We start from the raw sequence: 26,756 nt of genomic DNA, 5'->3' as shown, positions 1-26,756 counted from the left end.
GAGCTTACCAGACAAGGTTTTATAGCAATCACCTGTCACCAGCATAAATGAACCAATTCAAGGAGAGCAATAGAACAGCCACTATCTTAAGTTCCTCCAAAGTCCCTAGAATGCAGTCTCTCCTCCAGCTGTCAATAAATTAAGAAAATGATCCATTATACAAAGTTGCAATCTAATAAAAGTTTAAGCTTAATCATGTTTGTTTTCCAAATTTTTCCTCTGCTCAGGTTCAGTCATGGTGACCAGGAATTGAGCATTGACTGCAAAGAGGCTTGAAGGAATTTGGGGAGGTGAAGAAAATGTTCTAAAACTGTACTCTGGGGATGGACAACTCTATAAATCTAAAGTCATTGATTTGTACATTTACAATTAGTGAATTTTATTATGTTGTATTAGGGCTCTCCAGAGAAACAGAACCAATGGAGATTTATTATGAGGAAGTGTCTCACACAATAATGAAAGTTAAGAAGCCCCATGATTGGCCATCTGCAAGCTGGAGACCCAGGAAAGCCAGTTGAGTAATTCCAGTCTGAGTCCAAAGGCCTGAGAACCAGGGAAGCCAATGGAATAAATCCCAGTCCAAGGGCAGGATAAGACCAATGACCCAGCTCAAGCAGATAGGTAGGAAGAAAACAGGATGCATTTTTCCATCTTCTATTCTATTCTGGCCCTCAAAGAATTGGATGCTGTCCACGCACATGGTGGGAGGCAATCTACTCTACTGAGTCCACTGATTCAAATGCTAATTTCATGCAAAATATCCCCATATTTTGAAATACTCTGAAATAATGTTTAACAAAGCAAACAATCCAATTTTAAAAAATGAGCAAAAGATCTCAACAAACACCTCACCAAAAAAGATATACAGATGGCAAATAAGCCTATGAGAGATGCTTGAAATCATTTGTCATTAGGGAATTGCAAATTACAACAACACTGAGATACCACTGCACACCTATTAGAATGGCTAAAATCCAAAACACTGATAACACCAAACACTGGCAAGTTTGTGGATTAATAGGACTCTCGTTCAATAGTGATGGGAGCACAAAATGGTACAGCCACTTTGAAAGATGGTTTGGCAGGGTTTTACAAAACTAAATATACTCTTCCATTTGATCCAGCAACCGCAGTCCTAGGTATTTACCCCAATGAGATGAAAACTTATGTCACACAAAAATCTGCAGATGCATGTTTATAGCAGCTTTATGACATTATGCATTTATCAAAACCCATAGAACTGTATGACACAAAGAATGAACTCTAATGTAAACTATGGGCCTTGGTTAATAATAATGTATTAATATTGATTTTTCAATTGTAACAAATGTACTACACTAATGCAAGATACTGATAATGGGGGAAATTGTGTGAGGGAGAACAATGCTGTATTTGAAAACTCTGTACTACCTGCTCAATTTGTCATTAAATCTAAAACTTTTTTTGAAAAAATGATGCCTATTGATTAGCAAGAAAAGTAAGGATGCAGCACGGTCAAAACAAAGTGTTGGTGGCCTCCCGGTAAGCTTGTGGTGAACACTGAGTGTTGAGGTGCACCAACCTGGAGTCTGACCAGTTGGTGATTTCCATGCTTGTGCCTTCAGCCTCTGACCCTGGCAGTTCCCCTGGAATCCAGATGTCGAATCAGGTAGGTCAAGGTGGCCATGGCGCTCCAGGTGGTGCAGAGACACCAGCGGCATCTGGTAAGGACGGGAAGAAGCCACCGCGCAGGGCAAAACTCCGTGAACACTCGGGACAACTGAGATGGCGCAGCTGCCCAACCTGCACTCGCAGAGCAAAAGAAAGGGAGGGCAGGAACTGAGAGCTACAGGTGGGGTCGCTGCCTAAAAGGAGAAAGCAGATCGAGAGGCTTAGGTGAATTTTGAGAATCAGAAGCCGGAAAATGAGTTTAAGTGAAGACTAGGCGGTCCCACGGTGGGCTTGAATCGCCACCCTTTCAATTAACAGCCGTACTCGCTGATTATAACACGGAGACCAAGTATCACAAAATCTTACGCCGTTACCATGGGGTGAGAACGTGCTCCCCAAGCCCTCCATCCTCTGCTGAAAACACATGCAAAACCTGTGGCGCTGGAGATACTGAGTCTTGATATTGGGCACCTTTGGTTAGTGACAGGAGTGTGTGAGCACTTGATGGCCCCACGCCGGGCCCAGGGCTTTCCCCGCCTGCTCCACCTCTGGGCTGAAGTCATCCATTTCCCATTCTTCCTTGCGCTTCACCCGTCGCGGGCTCCGTGAGTTCCACCCCCAGTCCTGGGCGGACTCGCAGGGGAAGGACAGTCACCGGCTGTTCCGCTACCGTCCTGCCCCCTCTGGGGCTCCAGAGGGGGCTCCACCCGGCAGGGACTGGAGTTTGCTCACCACGCAGCCCCTCGCCTGGAGGAGGGCCTGGCACCTAGTAGGCGCCCAATAAATGTTCAGTTAAGAAAGGCATTCGCCCCAGGGTGCTGGGGGGACCAACAATTTCACCGAGGACGATTAGTTTTTAGTCCTAGAGGAACCCTAGAGGAACGGGAGGATGTGAAAGAATTTCAAAAGTGGCTCTTTAAATCTTTTATACTAGCAGTCGAATCCTACAAATGTCCCGATCATGGCGACATCTAGAGGGCACCACCTGGAACCGCACTGAGCTCCCACACAGGACCGCGGGGCGGCCTCAGTCTGGGGGCGCCGGTGGGCACGGAGAGGGGTGAACCCAGAAAGTTGAAGAGGAGAAAAAAGGTGAGGGTGGAGAAACCTCGTGAGAAGAGAGGGAAAACTAGAGAGACAGAGACAGAGACATGGAGAGAGAGAGAGGCAGATGTAGCCACTAAGGAAAACGCGCGGAGGAAAACGCTGTCACCTGCTGACGCCGGACCACACCACCGCAGGTCGTGGGTGGCCGGCTGTGCTCACGGTGCGGTGTGTAGGCGCCGTGGCCGCTTCGGTTGGAACCCGATTGATAATCGAGAGGACTCTGCGTCCGGGAGAGAAGTCTGCAACTCCTGGTGATTGTACTCTCTGGGCTGGGAGCTCTCCCTTCGGCGAGGCGGCGCTTGGAGCACCGCACGAGGAGGGTTCTGCGGTCAGAGGCGCCGAGACTCCGCCCGGGCCCCTGGTGCCCCGAGCGCGCAGCGCCCCCAGGGTGGAGGCCAAGAGGGCGCGGCGCTGAGGCTCCCGACAGCGCCAGGAGGACAGGCGGGGAAACCTCCAGGTGAGCGCCTCTGTCCAAGAGGACCTTCTCCTGCACCGAAATGGGGCGCTTATATCGATTTTCTTCGGACCAGCCCTCGTCGCGTCATAGGTGAGGGGATTCCACTACGCCGTCCCTGCGGGGGCCACCAGGAGGCGCCCTGGCCCTTCCACTCAAAGGGCTTACAAAGGACAAGGTCTCCCGCGGTGTTCAAGGTCCCTAGATTTTGAGGGTCAGATTTAGCCTCGTGGAACCCGAGGTTGCCTGTTTGGGGTCACCCCGGCCACCGAGTCGCCTTGGATCAGCCCGTCCTACCCAGGCTGGAGGACTGGCTGTGGACGCTCAGCCACTCAGCGGGGGCCACCTCACTCCGCCTCCCCAGCGGGACCCCAAAGGGTCCGGACCAGAGAGACGCGCATCCCTTCCGCCCTCAGCCTGTGGAAGCCGGTTCCTATGTTGGCCTGGACGGGGCGGGGCGACCCCAGGAAGTCCGAGTCCTGTTCTGAGGGTCATCGGAGCTCCCGGGACAGTGCGAAGAGGACAACGGCAAAGGAAAGGAAAAGGACACTTTTTTTTTTCCTGACAGGATTTTGCCCCAGGGCAGGAAACTCTAGTACTGCGGGCGGAGGAGGTGGATTTGGGGGAGGCCTAAAAGCCCCTCCCTGCCGCCGCTCCAGAAGGACTTGATCTCACCCCCACGGAGCGGCCTGGAGAGCCCGGCAGAGCGCGGGCAGGCGGGGCGACCCCTCCGTCGAGGACGGGCCGCCCTCGGGCCGCGAGGCCGTCGGAGCCCGTCCTCGGGGCGGGGCTCAGGAGGCCGGGCCGCCTCCGGGAGAACGCGCGGCCCCGCCGGGGCTCCGTGGGCGCTGGGTGTGCTCTGGCCGCGGCCTCCAGCCCCCGCCCCTGCTCCGGACGCTCGCTCCAGGCCCGGCCATCCCTTACCCCACAGCCCAAAGGGAGGTTCTCCTCTGGAACGCAAAGTGGCGCCTCACAGACGGAGTTGACGGGACGTGGTGTCCCGCTCCGCGTCCCCTCCCGTCCCGCTGTCGGAGAGAAAAGTTCCGACCTGGGAAGGAAGCTCCACGGGCCCGCGCTGCCCCGGGTCTCCGCGTGACTCTTGCTCCCTCCACCCTTTGCATCTCGCAGCCGCGTCCCCTGCCCTCTGCCACCTTCTCCTCAGGAGTCCGGGACACAGGGAGGTGACAGAGCCTGGGGCGCCCCCGATGGCCTCGTGCAGCTCTGCGGGTCGCTGGCCATCCGAGGCCTGGGCCCGGCGCCAGAGGGGTAGTGCCAGTCCCTCGTCAGGGTCACCCTCGGGCCTCGGGAGTAGAGGCAGTGGCTGTGTCCATTCAATCCTGCACCTCGAGGGGCCTTCGCAGGGCAAGTCTTGTCATCGGACCTCCTGTCTCTCTGTGAGTAAAAGGGACGTGTGAGGGCCTGCGATGGGGCTGGGACAGCCATTGTGACTGTGTCTTCGTTTTGGGATACAAGTTCCAGACCTGAATTAGAAGTACTGTATTTTGTTAAATGGCCTATTTTATTCAGATTTTCATTTATTCTATTCTAACTTATTCAGATTTTATTCCTAATTTCTAGCTAATTCTCCATGAGACACTAAAACCCCTGATAGGCTAAGCTTTGAAATTGACTCCAGGAAATTTCATCCTTTCCTCCCAAACTCAGGCAGAAAGAGCAATCCTAGCCAGAGAATCCAGCGTCTGTGGAGAGCAGGAGTTCCTGATTCACCTGGGCCCAGGCTTTGGAAATGCTTGCAGATCTTTGTGTCAAGGCTAGACTATTTGAATGTAACTTTTTTGGTTATATTTGAGTTGCAAACCACATTTGTTTTTACATAATTATAAAACTAAATTAAATTTAAAAAATTTTGCCTCTAGACATTGAAAACACAATGTAATGAATGAACCTGTTGTATCCCTGTTGTGGAACAACCATATGGATTAGAACTATTCCTAGAGACTTTAAGACACAATAATTTATTCATATACCAAGGCAGCGACAAATTAAAAAACCATTTTCCTCAATTGGGTTGTTAGTGGTATTGTTGTTATTGTCTCTATTCTTTTGTTTATATAATGTGCGACAGAGTAAATGAGACATTTTGGGATATTCTAATTCTATTACTCCCCCGTCCTCAAAAACAACAGTGCTTGGTATTAGAGAAAGGAGATTCAGATGAAAGATACACATTCAATAAAAACCCTGTAGATCTGAATTTGCATTGGCAGTGTTTATGTATATATGTAATTACATGAATGCATATGAATATGCATATGCATTTTCTAGTTCTGTCCACAGGAAAGGCCTAGAAATAAGCCAGTTGCAATGAGGACCTCTAGTATACACATTTTGATCTGGGAATACTGTTTCTCACAAAAAGAAATCAGAGATTCTTAGAGAAATAGCTGAGTCCAGGTCAGGGGCAGTAAATATTCAAGATGAGACAGAAACACCTTGTCTTACTGATACCAGAAAAGGTCTCAAATAGTAATCTTAAAAGGAGTAAGGAACAACTTGAAGTCACCATCTTCACTGCTGAAAGAGAGGATAAATTGAAGCATCAGTAATGACCATATTGCAATGGATTGAACTACTTCCATGTGTTTGGATCATTGAGTTCATATTAATATAGGAAAAAAAGAAAAAGAACTAATTGATGACCGCAGAGGATGCTAGGGGACGAGCTCATGTAGCTGCAGTTTTCTTTAGAAACTGTACCACTAAGTAATTAAATAATATTTAGGGGAAGTGTCTCTATAGGTGTTCCAGGTAATAATATGTGATGATGGATCACCATTTTATTCCATATAATCAATCAATGGATCTGGGCCTTGAGCATAAAGGACTGCTCACATCATTAGAAGATACACACAGGACGATGTGCCTCTTGATAGAAAAGCACACACCATTTTTGAGGAAGTCTTGCCAACAAATCAAACATGAGTCAAGTCAGTCTCTACATCTGCCAGGTCCGATACCATAGCTGCTAGACACATGTGGCTGTTGAATATAACTGAATTTCAATTATTTTTAATTTATAACTCATTTAAATGTAACTTAAAAACAGAAGAAATGTAAAATATTTTTCTATTAAACATAACTTTATAACTTTGGTAGAATTATATTTCCCTTAATGTGTAGCATTAAGTAGCAATGTGGAAGATTATTTTTGTATTGTTCTGTACTTATACTTTTTAGTTTTCAATGTGGCTACTGGAAAATTTTAATTATATCTGTGGCTTGCATTTTCTTTGTATTAAGACAGCACTGCTAGATTCTAGCACCCACTGAGAGGAAGTATGGAGGACGGAAGAATGTGTTAAAGTATACCCTGGCATAAAATTCAGAATGTGGGAATGCTGCAGAACAAACAACTTAGTTTCTTCAATAAATGCATGCCAAAAAAGCAGAGAATGAGAGCAAGAGAGAAAAAGAGAGAGAGAGAGAGAGAAAATAGAGCAAAAACCAGAGAGAGAGAGAGAGGAAGGAAGGCGGGAGGGAGGGAAGGAGAGAGAGAGGGAAAGAAGGAAGGGAAGGAAGGAAGCAAGAACCTGAGGAGGAACAAACATATTACAGGACACTTAAAGTCACATCCTACTGATCACAGTTTGTAGATTTTATTTGGATCCTGATTCAAAGAAACCAACTGAAAAACAACAATGGGAAATTTGAACACTGTCTATTTTATGATATTAAGGATTTCAATTAATTTATGAATGATCATAATGTTATGATGATAGTCCTTTCAAAAAGAGTCCTCATTTAGGGAAGCATACTGATATAATTACAGATGAAATAGGATGTCTAGGATTTGCTTTAAATAATATAGGAAAAGGTAAGTAGATAGCAGTGTATTAAACAAGTTGAGTGATAAGTTGATAATTGTTGAAGCTGGTCGATGAAGATGGGGATGTTTTGTTATATGGTGCTGTCTACTTTGGTGTACTATTGAAATTCTGCATTTGAAAAAGAATGGTAATGAGTAAAGGCCCACCTAGGATAAGAAGCTGAATCCCTCAACACATATTTCAAAGGGCTAGGGATTCACATAATGTCAAACACGCCACTCATGACCCTGCCCCTAAGTCACCAGGGGCCAGAGACTCTCACTGGTTTGTACTGAGGCAGGTCTGGGAGCCACACAGCAGTAGAGGGATCAGCAAAGACCATGCACAAAGAGGAGAGGACAGCAGGGAGGGCCTGCTTAGCAGGGAACACATGGAAATTCTCCAGAGAGAGTGTGATAAACTCAGAGCAAGCCTGGCTTGCAACCACAGCTCTGGCTACTGGGGAATCACAAATGAAGGGGTTCTACAGTGCAGAAGACCAGAGGTGACATTCTTAGGGAGGCAAAATTGCTTGGGCCAGGGTGGGGAGACCAGATGAAGGTAGTGTCTTTGGAGGCTTGTGGTGAAGAAAAGAATGAAGCAACTGGTAGAAGTTAAAGATCCTCCTGGAAGAAAATAGAACATGCAAATTAGAAGACACACCATTCCTATCCCCAAACCTTACAGCTATTAGAGGAATTGCACCAACAAGAGGCATCCAGACTTAAGAAATCGACCAAGCCTATCAAAGCACTCATCCGTTCGTACACAGAATCTTTGTTTCTCGTTCAGGTAAACCTAGGCATGTTAGCATGAAAATCACATAGCAGACGTATTCCAAGGTGAGAGAAGAAAAAAACCAGAAACAAAGTGTCAAACATTTCAGCTCACGAAACGATACCCACCAAATCAATCACAAAACATAGGAAAACTGTAAAATGACATCCCTATCTGAATTAAATGTTCCTAACAAAGCATTTGTGCATATGAAAAAACAGAACTTCACATAAGAAATATTCAACTCAAAAGAGAAGTGGACAAGAAACAGGAAATGAGAAATTAAAATTGGTCAAACTTAGGAAAAAGTTGAAGGAAATGAAAAGTATCTGAAAAAGATGCTAAATGACAAGATTCATAAGGGCAACATATTTGACTAAAAATATAAGGGCCATATAATAAAGATATGAAAGCATCAAACAGAACAGAAATTAATACAAGTGATGAGAAAGGATCAGGGAGAAAAATCATAGATACCTGGGAGAAATCGAACTGGAATTGTCAATTCTAAGACCTTTCTCTTAGCACTAGTAGATTTTAAAGAAAAAGGAAAAAACCCCTCAGTAGCTCTAGACTTCCTCTACCCCATAAAAAGCCAATTCATATATAATGGAGAGAAAATCAATTTACCTTCTACATCTCAACAGAACATATAAAGCAAGACAATATTTTTTCAAAACCCAATGAAAGGGATTGTGGGCAAGTACTTTATATTCAGCCAAGCTGTCCATGTATCAAGGCAGTAGAACAAGAGTATTAAATATACAACACTTGGGGAGTCCTGATTCCATCCTGAGGAATCTTTTAAGTTTGGCCTCCACCAAACAAGAGATGACTGAGGAAATTCTGACTTTTGAACAGCTGGTCATCATTGAGTAGATTTAATTGTAGATCTAAAACAAAAATCTAGGAGTAGACAAGATGGGAAAAACAGTACATAAATGCTATACATTTGTCGATGTTGAAATAATACTATAAGAAGAGGCAGATAAAAATGGAAAAAAACAGAGCCAGCCCTGATGGCCTAGTGGTTAAAGTTCAGCACTCTCTGCTTCGGTGGTCTGGGTTCGGTTTCTGGGCATGGAATCATACCACTTGTCTGTCAGTAGCCATGCTATGGTGGCGGCTCAAAGAAGAACCAGAAGAACTTGCAATTATACACAACTATGTATTGAGGCTTTGGGGGGGAAAACAAGAAAAAAGGAGGAATATTGGCAACAGATGTTAACTTAGGGCAAATCTTCCTGTGCAAACCCCCCAGAAAAACAGAAAAATGTCAAATTTTTGAAGTTGAGAGATTGATTTAAAACTTATAAAGCAAATATTAGAAATTTGACAAGTTAATAAGGGACTAAAAATGTAAAAAAAAAAATTTAGTGCAATGTTTAACACTACCTATACAATCCTTCCTAAATGCTAAACAAAACACAGACATACACACATATACATGCACACACAAAGAAAACAAATAACATGGGGAAAGAAATACAGCAAATAAAATCGACTACATAGGGTAAATAGAGCCTAAAAGATATGGGAACCTTTAGCATATAAATATGAATAGGAGAAGCAAAATTATTTATATTAATTTATATCCATACCCACCCAAATCAGTCATAATTATAGTAGATTATAGTATTGAATGTAAAAAATTCAAAAGTCCACAGTGATAGTCAAAACAAAAATTTTAATGATATGGAAGGGGGAGGGAATGTTCTTTTCCACAGCACAAGGCCAGCAAATACATGTATATAGGAATGATAAAATTGGAAGATCCCCAATGTACAAACACCAATATGACAATCGACACACAGCAGGGATCATGAATGGATGGTAAAAGTTTTAGAAAAAGATCTTTAGAGAAGAGGATATTCACACACTCTCAAAGTACCTTTCCCCAAATTACTGATTATAGAAAGAAAAAAATGTGTCTTTACAATGGACAGATCTCCTAGGCCCCTCCATAACAAAGTGACCAATGTTCTCACAGTAATGGTGGTGGATAAACTGGTCATTCTGGTCTCCGGGTGGGCTGCGCTAGGAAGCACACAGCGTTAACTGTGAGGTGTTCTCGGCAAAAGTGTGAGCCTGAATTTAATCATGAGGAAATGGTCAGACAACTTGAGAATGTAGACCATTGAGCCAGACGACTGACCTGTCCTCTACAAACAAGGCAATGTCACCACCACCGCAGGCAATCACAAAAAGGTGAGGAACGTCTTCGGCTCAAAAGGACTAAAGAAACATAGTAACATAATCTTTTCAGTCCTTTGGATCCTAAAATATCTCTTCTCCTTTTTGTCATCTTACTTGTGATGATATTGACTGTTTGAAGAAAGACAGGCCGGTTGACTTGTTCAGCGGTCTAAATTCTGCCGTTGTCTGATAATGACCTCACGATTAAATTCAGACTAAACATTCTCAACAAGACCTCCGCACAGTTAATGCTGTCTGCTCCTAGCACAGCCCTGCTGGTGGCAAAGAACGTCCAGTTTCTCATGTTGTCTTTTTCCAGTTGCTCCTGATTTTGGTGATGTACAGTATGGGAATTGAGAAGAGCAAGGGTTAAGATTTTTCAGAACTGCATGTTGATCTAGGCATTGCTCTCTTCGTGATTTATCACAATTGGAGGCTGAAAGGCTGGGATTTCTCCCATTGAATCAGGCTTTTGGAGTAAAAATCATGGAGAGTTGTTTGCGGTTGTGATGTTGATTCTCTGCAAAGGATCCCTTCACAGTTCTAGATTCTTTCATCAAGTGGAAAAGCTACTTTTTAATGAGGCGGTTTCTTTGAAATCAGCAGTATCTTTTCTTACTTCCAGAAGGACTTGGCTTCTGAGAGAGAGAAAGAGGAAAAAAAAATGTGAGAGTTTGTCAGGTCCTGCTGATAGCTGAGCCAAGAGGGATGGGTACATGGTGACAGAGGCCAGGAGCAAGCTGAGCTCCAATTCAGAGGAGGAGCTTAAGTGGGAGGCTGCAGGCTGGCTGAAGGGGAAAGGGAGATCCACAAATTAGAAGAAAAACCTCCCTAAACTTACATTTAGCCTGTGGTGCAGGATCCAGGGACCCCTGTCCTCGCCCACCAAGAGCCTGGTGACGTCTGAGCTCAAGCTGCTGCAGAGCTTTAGCCAGATCCCCACCACCCTGTCCTCAGCAGCCACTTCACTCTAAATCCGCTTCATCTGGAGCAAAGTGATAGCTTTCTTACATCTGCCAGGGAGGGATGTACTTAGCATCTATTGACACATTCAGAAACAGACTGCTGTCCGAAGGAGAGGACCCTTGGCAGAGAAACCACCCTCTTTAACTCTATGTTCCAGTCCTCTGAGGAGGAGTGGCAGGCCATAGGAAGAGTCATAGAATGTGAGAGCCTACAGGGACCTCAGAATATATCCAAATCTAGTTCTACCATTTACAGATGAGGAATTGTGGTGCCAAGGGGCTAAGGCCTAACTAAAGCCACGTGACCTGTTACTGATAACCCTGGAACTAGAACCCAGGTCTCAGGCCCTTTCCATACATTTGGGGGAAAGGAGAGGAAAGGCTCCAACCTGGAGGTGTCAACAGCCAGTAGAAGCTGTTCGGTCACCGTGGCTGAACAGGAATAAGGTTTTACAGAGAAATTCTGCTCCAAAGGAGCTGAGGAAAGACCCAAAAAGGGAGAAACTCAAATGGAAGCAAAAAGAGAGCAGGGAGTGGAACAATGGCCACACTTATTTTCATTCCATGGACACCGACATTCTCTGAAGGTGATTTCAGGCCAGGATACACCTCAGGGCATTTCCAGGAAGAGTCTCAATAGGTGACCCCAAAACTCTGAAGTGAAAGTGGGAGAGCATTAGTTTTGCTCATAGTAGATTCTCATCACTTTTTTCCCAAACTTCCCCCTAAGGAAAGGGTCTCTTCATATTGTACGCTAGGGTAAAGAAGGGCACGAGAAAGGATAAACATAGGAGAAGGAGACCTAAGAATCTCTATTGGGATTTTGCATAAGGACAAAATTTGATAGAAAATAATTTTTTCAATCTGCAGTCCGAACCAATTTGTGAGCTGTGAAATCTGTTTAGTAAATAGTGATCTGCAGGTTTCATTTTAAAGCAGAAAAAGAAAGCCCTCAATGCCATTACTTGTAATAAGAGGAGGTATTATTTTTTGTACACTGGGTTTCTATGTAATATTTATTTCTTACTGTATCTTGTCCTATAAAAATTGTGAGAAACTTTGATCCACGTAGAGAGAGCATATGTCTAACCCATCAATCTCTCTTTTTTCTTTTCTGTTTTCTCCAGGCTGTACAAAGAGTTTTGTTGAAGGAGGAATGCTAAGTCCATCCATGGCTGATATTCAGCTTTTCTGTGAAGTAAGCACACACATGGGACACTTCTATAGGTGACTGAGATCCTGCTAGATCCATGATCCTTCTAATTTCTAGATGCATCCTGGGGATGCTTTTTAAAAGTACTGATACCCAACCCCACCCCAGAATGTTTAAATCAGAATTTCAAGGTATTGGGCGAAGGCTTCCTGTCAGTTCAAAGCTCACTCAGCGTTTATTTTATGACAGCATAATATTGAACTACTCACTAGACCTCCTCTGTTTCACATCATTCTTTTTTCTTCTCCACGTCTCTTCCGCCATGAGCTTCCTTCCCACTGGCCCTAAAGATTTTGGTCTTCCTGCTGACAACCTCAGATGAATCACAGTCCTTCTCAATTGGACTTGTCTTATATTCTTGTGTATCTCCTTGGGTCTTCACAAAGCTGGCCTAAAGTTATTCCACTACAGTGCTCTTCTATATGCTCTGACCTCAGATTCACCTCAGTTCACTTTTCCAGACTCTTCACTGAACATGTAGAAGTGGTAATGGAGTGAACAGGGGAGATGCCTGAATGCCAAAGCAGCTCACACTCTTTACATTTTGGAAACATGGCCTCTGCATCAGTTTCCCTTTAGGGTGCCATCTACTGTCCTCCACCTAAAGCCAACTCCAGAGAGGCCCTGAGGTGGGGACACTGAGTCCTGGAAGCCCCATGTAGATTAGCAGAGGCCTGCACATCTGGGGCTGAGGAGAAAACTGAGTGCAGACCAGTCCAGGACTCCCACCTGTGACCCAGGTTCTAATTTAGTTTTGGTAATCAGGGCTCTTTCTCCTCAGTGTTAACACTTCTTATTCACATGGAGAAGTTGAGGGTTAAGGTTTGTCCTAGGTCAGGTTCCCTAAAAGACCCAGGGGGAGGATCCATGTGCAAGTGATCTATTAAGACAACCAGAAGAAAGAAGCAGTGGAGGTGGGGAATCTGGGAAGGGAAGGCAAAGAAGCCAAGACAGTGTGTGATTTCAAGCAAAGTGCCATGTGTTCAGCAGCTAAATGATGCTCTTGTGTTGAGGAGGACCATGGGGCCAGGCTCCCTTATAGCTAAGAGCAAAGGTGAGAGGGAATATAAGGACAGTAGCAGTGGGAACACAGCAGAGTTCAGAGTGCAAACAGGAGATGGAGATGGAAGGGCCTGGCAGAGTCGCAGCCCCCATGGAAAACAGAGGTGAGACCAGGCAGAGGTAGCCTTAGCTGTTAGAATGAAGAAATGAGGAAGAGAAAAGTGAGTGGGAGACTGAGCCATAAACTTAGAGAGCAAGAAGGAATAAGTGCATCTGAGAGCCCCAGATGTGAGTACCTCTGGACCCTAAGCTTGAAGGCCAGGGAATCTGCATGCTAGTCTCCACTTGCTGAGCTGCAGTTTTCTTTTGATAATCCTCTATTTCAGGGCACTTAAGGCATCAATGTGGCCAATGACTTGACATCCATGCTTGCTGGAAGCTGAGCCTTCAAGAGCATCACCCTCTAGCTTGGGAGGGTTGTTCATTCCAAAGTAAGCACAAACACAGTTCTGAAAATAAAACCACAGCCAACAGGATCCACTGTTATTCATGATCTTACTATGACTTACTTCCTGTTGTCTGTAAGATTTTCTTGTCCCTCCACCCACCTACACATATAGATTCTATTGCCACTTGGGGCAGGGGTGGTGGTGACTAGCAGTTGTGAGTAATGTAGTAGAGGTCCAAGTGTATTATTGGAAACTTAGGGGCCAGAAGTACTACACAGTCAGACTTTGTGGTTCTTCAGGGAGGTAATACAGTGCACAACCCTTCTTTTACACAGCAGGGTATGGGCAGTACTCCTTATCAAACATGTTTATATTTCTACTGTGAAATGAATACTTATTCTCAGAAAGTGGGCTAACCAAAGACTTCAAATAGCCTCATCTCAGTCCTGGTTGGGCTCAGGTAAGGTTGTGGCCCACAGGGCCTGCTCCACTAGGCTGTGGGCTCCCCTCTCTCCTTCTCTCCACACATCCTCATTCTCACCAAGTTTTGTTTAACTGTTTCTTAAAAACATCTTCATGTTTCTGTTACCATTTAGTCTTCCAGATCACATGCTATATCTGACTCTTATCATTGATTTACCCAACCTCCTTTTAACTGTTTTCTCTGATTCTGTTCTCTCTGCACTGTCAAATGTCTCACCTGTCTTAGTACCCCCAAATCCTGTTTCATCACAGGCCTGCTCTGCTGTGAGAACTTCCTCTCACCTCTCTACTACACACACTCTCTACTCCTCACCTTCCTTTGCACGCCTTCTCTCCTCTGGCCCCTCTTTCTTCTCTAACATCACTTCCCAAAGCTCCCTTATACAAATCCTCTGGAGTCAGGCTGCCTCTCCCTGACCCCAGCCCTGCACCACAGTACCTCTTATAGCCTCCAGGTCTTTTTCCGCAAATACTTCTCTCAGGCTGCAGTGCCCTCCATATTTTGCAATTATCCCTCTATTTCCCCTCTCTAGCCTGACTTGATACCAACAGTCTGTACTCTTGAGAGGGGGCCAGGCAATAGGAGGGTAGGCTGGGACAAGAAACAAAGAAAGTTATCTGACTCACATGATGCCTTTTTAAAATTAAATTCAAGAGCACAATGCAAACAAAGATGAGTCTACAGGGCCTGTTTACATCTCTCAGCCTATACAGGTTGTTGGATACAAAGAACGTAGAGGCCACCAGGGACCCACTGGGAGCTTTCTTCCCTTTACAGTAGGAGCACTCACTGTGTACATCCAAAGCTGAGAAGACTGCCTGTTCATCGAATAATAATGAGACCCTTCTGTACAGCCTACAGGAGGCTGACAGGTCATGGCCAATTGAACGAGTCAAATAGCATTCATCCAGTGAGTCCTGTGGGACTTCATTCTCTTCTACCAATGGCAACTCCCTGATGAGCCTTGTGGAGTTGGGAAGACTGATGATTAAACAAGAGGGATTAGTAAACACAGAGTCCTAGAGCTGGTTTTGATGGGAGGCATAAGGGTCTGGTCATAGAAAACAAATGGGAGTGCCCATCAAGGGAGATAAAACAATCCTCCTTTATCTGGCGCCATAGTGTGGTTGCAATGGGGAAGGAGAAAGAGGGGGGAGAGAAAGAGAGAGAGAGAACAGGAGCAGGAGGTGCTCAGAGCGCTGACCAGAAAACGAGCTCCCGAGGAAGAAAACTGAATCCCCCAACAGTCAGGACACACAGTGCACTCAGAAAACCATAAAGGCAGCTTCAACACTTCTGCATAAATTTTGTTGAAATACACATGAGGCAGCCAAGTGGACACAGGCTCTGGCAGCATTGTAGACCTCTAGAAATTCTGTCTTCAAGGCCTAGTTCTCCAAAAACTAAGTCATAATAGGAATTTTTTTTCAAGTCACTTTCTTTGCTTTGAAATACCTGGCAACATGGTAATGCCTAACAGGCAGAGGCAGATATGTATCATATGTGGTTGTTAAAAAGGAGAGAACAGGAGAAAAATCCAGTGAGTGATTAGTTCACCTGCATCACTGACTTCAGGTTACTAATTGGAGAGGGATCAATAAAGGGGCCTGTACACGTACCACAGTGAAAACAGACACCATTGTAGAAAGGACACTTCGTGGGTGTCTGAGTCTGCTAAATAGGTATATTCAGCCCTTTCTGAGTTCCCTAGATCTGAGATCACCAGATGCCACCATTGAATGAAGACCCACGATTCTGCAGAGTTACCTGGAACATATATGCGGACTTGGTCTTCTTCCTCCTCAAGATCAGTATGTTTTTCTACAAATAAATCCAGACAGGGCTGGTCACATTAAGCAGATCCCCCTTCATACATTAATAATCCAGTGTCCAACCCTAGCACAGGGACACACATATCCTCAGTGAGAGAATAGGTTTAGTGAGAAACCTATTATTTTATATTATTTATTTACATTATTTTATATTTATATTTCAGGAGGCCTCAGCCATTGTATTGTGTTGACTGGCTTGGTTTCCTGCCCTGACATATTAGGGCAAAATTTTCCTTATCTATGAGATCATCACCACAATATCCTCTGTCTTGAGTGTGCAAACACTTAAATATATCATTCTCTTAAACATTCTGGGGACCAGCCTACCCTCATTCTAAAAGAATTAATATCCAGCCTTCTCTCATCAGATACCCTGGTTGTTGATGATTTAGAGGAATTTATACACTGAGGTTAGACAGATGGAATGCATCTACAAACTCTCAAATGAAAATGAATCTTTGCTGCTACACAGGAACCTCGGCCATTCATGGGGTGTGGGACTGCCAAGGCACAGCTTTGCTTCAGGGAAACATGCAAGCAAGGTAATGGTAGAGGTGTTTATAGTTGGTTTTCAGGTGACTTCTTAGGAAGATAAGCCAGCCTAAAGGAGATAGAGAATGGGGCTAAGAAAAGTGAACCCTGGGTTATATCTTTAACGAATATGTAGACAAGGATGCCAATTGCCTGGCAGGCATAGAATCTCAAGCATGAAACTTAGAGCATTGAAAGTGAGAAGAGAGACATTTCATTCAAATTAGGAGGTCTGACAGAGACCTTCTATGCTCATGCTGCAGAGGTGAGATGAGGTTGTCATGCCTGCCTTGGGTCCAATGACGTGAGAGTGGGGCAAGGTGACATGGGCATGTCCTAGGACCAGGAAGAGAGTGAAGTGCACTGACTCACATACTGTCTATGTTTAAAACTCAATCCTAGAGCCTGAGTCAAATGAACATGTCTCTATAGGGCCTGCACACGGTGATGACATCTCTTAGCACAGCTAGAGGTGTGGATTACAAATATACAGGGCTACCTTGGAATCCAGTCAGCATCATCACATTGACAATAGAGTACTCACAAGTTATATCTAGAGCAGAATAGACTTCCAGTTCCTCAAATGAGATGGTAGCAGCATTCCTATAAGGACAGTAGGAGTTGGACAGGCCAGGAAGATCTGAAGAAGTCAAATAGTATTCATCCAGCGGGTCCCATGGTATGTCATGCTCGACCTTCTGTGGCAGCTCCCTGCAGAGCCTGGTGGTATAGGGAGGACTAATAATTAACCCAAGAGGGATCAGATTAACCCCAGAGTCTTATTTGGTTTTGATGGAAGGCATAAGGAGTGCTCAAGAAAGCAAAGAGGCTGACCCATTAAAGAGGGAAAAATTCTCCTATTTTTTTTGGTGGGACAGTGTGTGTTTATCACAAGGGCAAGATATAGAAAGGATGGTAGGTGCTCAGTACACTGGCCAAATAACAAGTGGATCAGGAAAGAAACTGAATTATCTCTGTATAATTCAGTCATGACTCACAACACACGGAGTCACATAACAATGGCTTTCACTCTTTCATTTAAATTGCATTGAGTTTTACCTGTAGTGGCCAAGTGAATACAGCTTTTGGGGCAGTCTAGTATCCCAGAAATCTCATACCATCAAGGCCTCTTTGTCTCAATATTGTGGTATGATATAATAATATTTTTCTCCACTTATACTTCTTGCTATTAAATACATGCAACATGCTAAGACATCTCACTCTGTAAACCACACAAGAGAGAACATGTGAGTGGAGAAAATCCCTATGACTTCTTAGTTCACCCGAGTCAACTGACTGTGGGTTACTAAACTTGAGAAGTTAATAACAAATGGGAACAATACAAGTACCACAATGAAACAGAAAACATTATGAAGAAGGAAAATTCCTGGTTGGCAAAATAGATGATATAGTTATATTCAGCACTTTTTGCTTTTCCCTGGATCTCAGGTCTACAGACATCACCACTGAATTAACAGCCCACAGTTATTCAGAATTACCTGGGGGCAACTGGCTCTTGTCCTTTCGCCTGCTCATGATCATTTTGGTTTTCTGCAAATAAACTAAGAAAAGGGCAGTTACAAGCAGATCCCTGTCCACAAATGCCCAATCTGTGTCCAATCCTAGCACAGGGACATAAATATATGCAGTGTAATAGGCTATTGTGAGAGAAATATTCCAGGAAGTATTAAATAGGGCCTTGTAAGAAGTCACCCATTGGCTTTCTTGATCTATCGAACAAATCCCCCTGATATGATAGGTCATCATCACAGTATCCTATGTCCTGAGTCTGTGCAAACACTTCAACATATCCTTTTTCTCAGAGATCCTGGGGAACTACCTAGCTGTTTCCTGCAGCGTTGCTGCAATATTCAGGCTTTTTCCATCTGAAATGTTTTAAATGGTTTAGAGGAATTATACACTGAGATTAGGAGTGGAATCTACACACCATAAATCAAAGAATCTTCAATGCTAAAGAGAAACAGTGGCCATTCATGGGTTAGGGAAGTCCCAGGGCCCTGCCTTGTTCAGGGAAACATACGAAGCATGGGACTGATGCTTATGTTTTGCTACTCAGATGACTCCTGAGATGAGAGAAGACAAATAAAAGGAGATAGACACTGGGTTGAGAGAAGTGAACCAGGGTAGCGACATCTCCAAAGATATAGCTAAGGCTGCCAACAACCTTGGTCAGTAATAGAAACTCAATGGACATAGCTCAAGAATAAAAATTAGAGCATTGCATGCGAGATAAGAGATTTATTCAAAATTAGGAGGTCTGAAAGTCACCTTCTGTGCCCAAGTTGCAGATGTCCATGTGTCTGGCAGGACCACCTTGGATCCAGTGATTGGCCAGTGGGACAAACATGAAAGAGGTGTGGTCTTAGACTAGGAATTGAGCAAATTTCACTGATTCATGGGCTGTCTTGTTTCAAACTCAATCCTAGAGCCTGTCAAACCAGTATGTAAGTATAGGGTCTGCCTATGGGGATGAAATCTCACAGTCTAGACAGGTTGTAGGGAACAAAGAATATGAAGGCTACCTGGGAGAGGAGTCAGAGTTTCACCCCCATTAGAATGGTAGTGTTCACTGCCTACATCTAGAGCAGAGCTGACTTCCTTTTCATCAAATGCGAATTTGCCATCACTGTAAGGCTGGTCACAGTCAGACTCTTCTTGGCAAGTTGAAGAGGGCAAAACACATTCATCCTGTGAATCTTGCAGGACTTTTTTCTTTTTAAATTTCTGCAGCTCCATGCTGTGCCAGATGGAAGAGGGTAACAGAAGATTAAACTAAGAGAATCAGACACCATGGTAGCCTAGCTGGTTTTGATGACAGGCATAGAAAGTGGTCACAGAAGCAAATGAATTGTCGCCTGAAGAGAAAAAATTATCCTCCTATATGAGGAGCAAAGAGTTGCTGCCATGGTTTAACAAAGAGAGAAAGAGAGAGAGAGAGAAGCAGATGCTTAGTGCAGTGTCCATATAACCAGCTGATGAAGGAGGAGACTGAATTCTCCCTGTGCGTTAGTCATGACTCCCAGCACACATGGAGGACTAAAATGGTGGCTTCAACTCATTTGCATACATTGAGTTGGATTTTATATGCAACGTCCAAGTGAATACAGCCCTTGAGACATTATAGACTCTCTGATATTCTGTTTTCGAGGAGCATTTTCTCAACATATTGATATAATATGAATTTTTTTCAGTTTCTTCTCATATATTCAAAATTGGCAACATGCTGACACCAAACAGGCACACAGCAGATATGCATCTCCCCCTGGTTTTAACCACACAGGAGAGAACAGCTGACTGCAGGAACCCCTGAGTTTGGTTAGTTCACCTCACTCAACTGACTCTAGGTTACTAAACTTGAGAGGATTAAGAAACCGAAACCCACACAACTACCAGAATGAAAACAGACAACATTGTTAGAAGGGATATTTTGCTCTTGGCTGAATGGGTGAAATAGTTATATTCAGCACTTTCTGTTTTTCCCTGGATCTGAGGTCTCCAGATGTCACCACTGAAATTCACAGCCCACTGATCTTCAGAGTTACCTGGGGGACATTGGCTGTTGTCCATCCTCTTCCTCATAACCATTCTGATTTTATGCAAATAAATTCAGAGACAGCAGGTCATGCTAAGTAAATTAGATTTCACACATTTCCAACTCAGCGACCACTCACACCACCAGGGCATTATATTCTCAATGCAAGAACAGAATATGCCGGCAGGGATATTCCAGGATACCTAAGGTGAAGTCTTGTGAGAAGTAGACAGGACTGCTTCCACACCTGTTGGGGAAATTCTCTCTCTGATCTGACAGAACTTTCTCCCAATATCCTGTGTTCTGAGTCTGTGCAAACAGTTAATATTTTCCCAAGAGATCCTGGGGAATTAGCCTAGTTATTTTCTAGAAGTTTTGCTGCAATATTCATTCTCCCATCAGATATCACAATTGTTGATGGTTTAGATTTGCATTGTGCAAACTGTCAAATCACAAAGAATCTTTGGTGCTACACAGAAACGACAGCTATTAATGGCTTGAGGGTCTTTCAGAGACCCAGCTTTGCTTCATGGAAACATACAAGCAAGGTAATGATAGAGTTGTTTATGTCCCGGTTTTCAGATGACTGTTTAGCTAAGTTAAACCAACGTAGAGAAGATAGAGACTAAGGCTGAGATCAGTGAAACTAGGGAAACCACCACTCCTACTATATAAGCAAGTCTTCCAGTGTCTTTGAACAGGCATAAAAACTCCATGGACATTGTACAAAACCAAAATGAGATCACTGAAAATGACAAGAGACATTCGATCCAAACCAGGAGGTCTGACAGTTACATCCTATATATGCTCTGCTGGGGTGGGTGTGAGTGATCAAATCTGACTTGGGTCCAATGGCCTGACACTGGGGCCAATGACTTGACAGAAGTGTGGCCTGGGTCTAGAAAGAGATGAAGCCTCCTTGACCCACCTGATGTCTGTGTTTCATAATTCACCCTTGTCCCTTATTTACACCAATACATGTCTATAGGGTCTATTTTCAGAGATGATCTTCCTCAGCCTAAACAGAGATTAGGGTACAGAGGTATGAGGTTACCTGGGAGAATATTTGAAATTTCATCCCCTTTAGGATGGGAACATTCACAGTTTATATCCAGAGCAGAGCCGACTTCCTGTTCAGCAAATGTGAATTTGCCATCACTGTAAGGCTGGTCACAGTCAGAATCTTCTTGGCAAACTGAAGAGGGCAAAACACATTCATCCTGTGAGTCCTGCACGACTTCCTTCTTTTCAACCTCCTGCAGCTCCATGCTGTGCCAGGTGGGTTGAGAGAAAATTAAATAAGGAGGATCAGACATGATGGCGTCCTAGCTGGTTTTGATAGGAAGCATAGGGAAGGGTCACAGAAGCAAAGGGGCAGTCTCCTTAAAGAGAAAAATAACTATCCTCCTATATGAGGTGCAGAGTGTGGCTGCCATGCGTGGGAGAGAGCAGCAGGTACTCAGTGCACTGGCCACATAACCACTCTTAAGGAAGGAGACTCAATCATCCCAGTATGGTACAGTCACGACACAAGCACAAATGGTAAACCATATCAGGTGCTACCACCATGGACCTAAGTCATGTTGAATTTAACATATGATGGCCAAGTGAATTCAGCCTCTGAGGCATTGTAGACTCCCAGAGATGTTGTGCCTTCTAGGCCTCTTATACTTCTCAGATGACAAGTAAAAATTTTTTTTGTCTAGGTACTTTTCTTAGTGTTTGATTTTGCTAGTTACTCCTTTACTAATTCCTTTGCTAGTTACCTTCCTAACAAGGACCTAACACAACTCTGTGGGAAGCAGATATGCATCTCATCCTGGTGTTCAGTTACAGGAGAGAATAGGCATTTTCTGTGTGTGCAGGAAATCCTAAGGCTGGTGAGTTCACCATGGATCATTCTTACAAGTCCCACAGAGACAACAGACACCCAAGTTAACAAAGCCATTTCATTCTTGGTGAGAGAATTCAACCCATACAACCTGCAGTTGTGCTCCTCCTTGCATCTGGCATTTCTGATGCTCTTGACCTCACCTACTGTTCTTTCTTCTTCATATATTTACCCACACATTACTGGCTCCCGATTATTCATTGTTACCTGGGAGTGAGTGTTTCTTGTGCTTGTTCATCCTCCTCATCTTCATGATTTTCTGCACATAAATTTAGAAATGTCCCGTCAGCTATTTCCCACTTCACGTACTGCAAACACAGTGGCTTCAATGGCCATAGAGACACAAATATCTCTGTATGAGTTAGTATTGTATTGAAGTTCTAAAGCACTGTCTTTAAAGAACTGCCCTAGCATAGATTTCTGATCCATCAGGCAGTGTGTCTCTGATCTGGTCAATCAACATCATGGCACATTCTGCCTGAAATTGGGCAAAAGTTTAAATTGTCTTTTGTTCCCCATATCACTGGATACTTGCCCAGCGTCCATCTCGACTTTTACAACTGTATCCTTCACACTACCACAAATCCTGGCATAGGCACAGGCTCTATGTCCCTTCACTCTCACATCAAACCTCCTCCTTGCTCTAGGGAGAGGAAAAAAACCCTGTCCCACCTGCCTCCAACTGGGGACTTCATGGGTCTCCAAGATGGCTTCTGTGTGTTATTGAGGGAAATTCTGTCTATGGAAAATTTCTAGTCTAAACAACTTTCCCACCACTGAGTTCTACTATATCAGGTACCTTATCCAACCCCACACAGTGAGGGGCTTTCTTTTTTCTGAAGTGCATTTGTAAATATTCCCACATTACAGCTACCATCAACAGATTATTGGATCCATTTACAGACGAGGAGAAAAATATCAAGGAATAAAAATCAATTGTTCTTCCACCTTTAGTAAAGACAGTACTCAGGCTGGAGCCTGAGAATGTCCACACTTAGCTCAGAGCTCTTTTCACTCTAACAAGCTTTCTCCTGTCATGTCCTCCTTTCTGTGCTCTGCCACTGGGCAGATGCTGCCTCCTGCCCCAAGGGCTATGGTCCATCAGGGAGGAAGCAGACATTTGGAACATTATGACCTCCACTCTGTGCATTTCTCCTCTTGTTCCCACCCCATTAGTCCTGGTCCTATCATGGCCCCAAGTGTGATGTGGAAACCAGGACAGTTGGTAAAAGCATTACAAGTGGAGATGTGGAGTCTCTTGTGAGCTGGGGACCTTGGAGGGGCCTAGGGAAATCAGGGCCTGTGGCCACCTTACCTGGGCTGAGCTTGCAGACAATGCTCTCTGCCAGCCTGTGTCCCTTAGCCAGTTGCTCTCAGAAGCCCTGCCGCTGGTAGTTGTCAAGGTCATTGTGGGTGAGGAGGCCCTTGAGGTGTTGATTAAGACAGAGATGTCTCTCCCTTCCTGTAATTTCTGCCATAACAGGGTCAGCTGTTGCTCCTGATCTTTAATTAGGATACTTTATTGCCTAAGGTGGGATAGGAGGGAAAATTTGAGTCAGAAGAGATGACTGATAGATTTTAAAGATTTTTAAAAAGATTTCTGTGAGAATTTCTCCAAGGAGCTCTTGAGCAGAATTCTGGCACAAGTGTGGTGACCTGCCTGTAGCAAAGAGAAAGAAGAAGGTGAAACAAAGGCTTCCTCTGTATCAGAGAGTGCTCCTGTAAGATCCCTTGACATCCCATTCATTGTTTTCTTCTGTAAACAAAACCAGGTGTCTTCCTAAACCTGCTTCAGAAAAGATATCCCTTCAGTTCCTCCCTTCAACCATGTCCATTTCCATGTAAAAATACACATAGTGACTTATGTAATGAATGGACACAAAGTCAGACACAGAAATGTGGACAGGTACAGCTGGTGATAATTGAACACAGAATGACAGGGTCAAGAAGATAGCATTCTTCTGAATGAAAGGAGGACAAGCCATAGTCACTCAGGAGGTGATTGTGATTAAAGGTAAATGAGCTGATTTGGATACAACATAATGAAGGTACTAAAATGCCACCGAATGGTTCACTTGAATTCAGTGAATTTCATGTTACACGAATTCAGTTCAGTAAGTTTTATTTTTAAGCAAAGTAAATGAGGCTCTGAAAAGTGGAGTCCATACTTTACCAACTGTTGTTCTCTAATTCTTTTATAAATATGTGTGCACATGTGCCTGCCATGTAAATTTCTGCCCTTCTTCTGGCCCAGAGTTTCTCCTTGCCCCACTTCAGAGATTCCTACTCTTTCCCACCAGCCGCCTCACACAGAGCCCTTCTTACCTGAGCTTCCAAGCTAAGGTTGACTTCTCTGCCAGGTTCCCCTCATTAGAATGCAGCTTCTCCTTCAACACAGATTCAATGATGTCTTTGCACACTCCACACTCTGAGAAAAGACAGAGGTCTGTCTCAGCGGAAAGCTGGTCATGCTGCTGTGGTCACCGCCTTCAAGGGAGGAAGCAGGGTCCATCCCAGTGACAAACATAACCCCAGCACCAGGCTTTACAGTGAGATTTCCACATCTTATTCCTCAGCCTCCCAAATACATGGCATTTGGTTACGTTCTATTTTTGAGCTGAAGAAAGAGACACCCCAAGGCACAGGAAGTAACTGGACAGATTAACTGCTCAGAATTCACATCCCCTGAGACTGACTCCAGATCACTGGCCACTTTACCAAGACTTCCCAAAAGTTCTCTTCAATTTTAAATAGCAGGCTTCAATTTTTACTTTTATCTGTGTCAGTCATTTTTAATTAACCTTTCTGCCACGATGGTTTATTGGAAAATGACACAGATTCAGGCTCAGAATTGTCTAGATTCCTTCTAATGACCCTGTTGTGCACGTGCCCCTGTTCTCATGATTCCCTTTGTGTCACTACAACCCCCTATTACTGAACAGGTGATTGAGCTTCCAATTGCAAGGCTGGCTGTGGGAAGGAACAGCCTGCCTCACACACTGGCTTGGGTTTTTCCTGGTGCTGGTGGTCTCCTCCACTTACACACATTCTCACTTTGGCCACATGTCTCATAGCCCAGACCCTCAAGGTCACCTGGACCCGCTGTGCATCCTGCATCACTGAAGGTTCTTCAGCTCAGAGACAGAGAGAGGGAGTGGCACAGAGTCTCTGATTTTCCCAAAAACACCATCAACCTCAGCACAGGGTGTCAAAGGGCTTCCTTGGACTCAGGAAGAAGAGCCTGTGCCCCAGAAGCATGGTTTCACACTCAGGAGGATCGTCCGTGTCTTCATGGCATCACTCACATATACAACAGCTTCAGTGGGGAACAGACTCATCTTGAAGCTCCTTTAAAGCAGGCACTATCACCTGCTTCCCCCAGTGTGTACCATCACCCTGTTTCCTCACTGTAACCAGTACAGTGCTTTGCCAATGGGACCACAGAGAAGCCTGAACCAATGGAGTTTATTAGTTCTGCACATTCAGGCCAACAGTGATGCAGGATGTGATTCAGTTAGGAAAGGATCCTGAGAGAAACAGTTTATCCTGTTCCTGAGAGAAACAGGCAGTTCTGTCCCTACACCAGGAATCAATAACTGGGACTCTAATTCCACCCTATAACTCACTGCAAACCTGAAAAATTTGCTAAACTCTTGTGCCTCAGTTTTCCCATGCTCAGCAAACTGACGGTAAAATACCCACTTGTATCTTTCTGGACTGTGGTCAGAATGAAGTTTATTTTAACAAAGGGAATAAAAGATAAAGTCTGGAGAGTTTTTAGTTTCTTAGAGGGAAGGAGTGATCATTCATCACTTTGGTGACCATGAACCTGTCAGACTTCCTGAATTTCTGCAGCTGGTTGGCCAGAATGTAGGCAGTAGCTTGGGATATAAGGAATTTCTGTCTGGGGTCATGGAAGTCCTGCTTGCTCTTTGGCAGCTGGGATTGAAGCTCCTGGTTGATTTTCGGGATGGTAATTTCGGACCTAAAATCAGACAAAGGGCTAAGACATACTGCCATGCTGACATGTGGCAAAGGAGGCAGAGCTAGGGACTGGGGAGAAGAAACCCAAACACATAATGGGTTAGAAACAAGTGAAATCAAATAGGTTTAATCAGGACTGAGGGGTGATGATACAGGAATTCTTAACTTACTGTTGGGAAGAACTTGATGAACACCCTACGACACTTGAGAGTCTATAAACACAAAAACAAAGTTCAAGATGGCAGAGCTCAGAGCCAACGGTACTGCTTGTAGCTCAGACTCTGACAGGAGCGAAGGAGGGACGACCCAGAGTGCCAGGTAACTGTCTGGAGTTACAATAACAGATTGGAAGGTGAGGGGTGTCATGGAATCTTAGGAGCCGCTGCCTTCCAATTGCCTAGGCCATGCTGATACACAAGGCCATCTGGTCTCTTCTGAAGGTCACCACCAACGGGGACTATCCCACTGCAGCCACTCTCAAGATTTCTCTACCCTTGTGCTGATACCACTGACCTATGTCTTTCCAAAAAATATCTAAGCATAATTCTCATTGTTCATTCTTGTGTGTTTATAAAAACATCAAGGCAGAAAGAGTTCCCCAACAAGTTTTATTTACTTCAGGACTGTCAAAAATTCATCCCACCTTCTCCCTAAATTAATACTCATATTAAGGTTTTTCCACAAATGGAAGATGTCAAACTATTAGTCTCTCATGATGTTCTTCTCTGAATCTTCTCCAGTTTTTTCTATATCCATTAAGAAGTGTAGTATAAAAAGCAGAGTACCATACTAAATGATGAATAATTTTTAAAAATATTTTCTGTCCTGATTGTCAATATTC

The 26,756-nt window shown here is 44.2% G+C and overlaps 1 protein-coding gene across 6 annotated transcripts; it reads right to left on the bottom strand.

Moving 5' to 3' along the window:
* Positions 1-9,485: 9,485 nt before the first annotated feature.
* On the bottom strand, positions 9,486-24,361 carry LOC124234080 (neuroblastoma breakpoint family member 6-like). Of its 6 annotated transcripts, XR_006887217.1 has the most exons (12): positions 24,257-24,361; positions 23,247-23,457; positions 22,139-22,190; positions 21,095-21,235; positions 19,031-19,245; positions 17,987-18,049; positions 17,032-17,207; positions 15,892-15,945; positions 14,915-15,105; positions 13,488-13,700; positions 12,004-12,167; positions 9,486-10,649 (listed from the first exon to the last, which is right to left on the bottom strand). XR_006887217.1 is itself a non-coding variant. In XM_046651343.1 (9 exons), coding segments are annotated over exons 2-7 (516 nt in total). In that variant the 5' UTR covers positions 23,340-23,457; positions 24,257-24,361; the 3' UTR covers positions 9,486-10,649; positions 13,488-13,700; positions 15,892-15,943. The 6 variants fall into 6 exon arrangements, 2 of the variants coding, with proteins under 2 accessions (XP_046507299.1, XP_046507300.1); XR_006887219.1 differs by lacking the exon at positions 12,004-12,167 and having other exon boundaries at positions 21,095-21,309; XR_006887216.1 differs by lacking the exon at positions 12,004-12,167.
* Between the last annotated feature and the right edge of the window lie 2,395 nt (positions 24,362-26,756).

This window comes from Equus quagga, unplaced genomic scaffold, assembly GCF_021613505.1.
Source record: "Equus quagga isolate Etosha38 unplaced genomic scaffold, UCLA_HA_Equagga_1.0 70163_RagTag, whole genome shotgun sequence".
Lineage (NCBI taxonomy): Eukaryota > Metazoa > Chordata > Mammalia > Perissodactyla > Equidae > Equus > Equus quagga.
Note: the sequence above shows the minus strand (reverse complement) of the source record. Positions and strands in the feature narration are given on the sequence as shown.

Coding starts and splice junctions, on each gene's coding strand:
- LOC124234080 (XM_046651343.1), bottom strand. CDS start 23,339: ATGACCTTGACAACTACCAGCGGCAGGGCTTCTGAGAGCAACTGGCTA. Junction 21,236..22,138: donor CAAGAAACACTCACTCCCAG/GTAACAATGAAT, acceptor TGCCCTCTTCAG/TTTGCCAAGAAGATTCTGAC. Junction 18,039..21,094: donor AATTTCAAATATTCTCCCAG/GTAACCTCATAC, acceptor GTTTATTTGCAG/AAAACCAAAATGATCATGAG.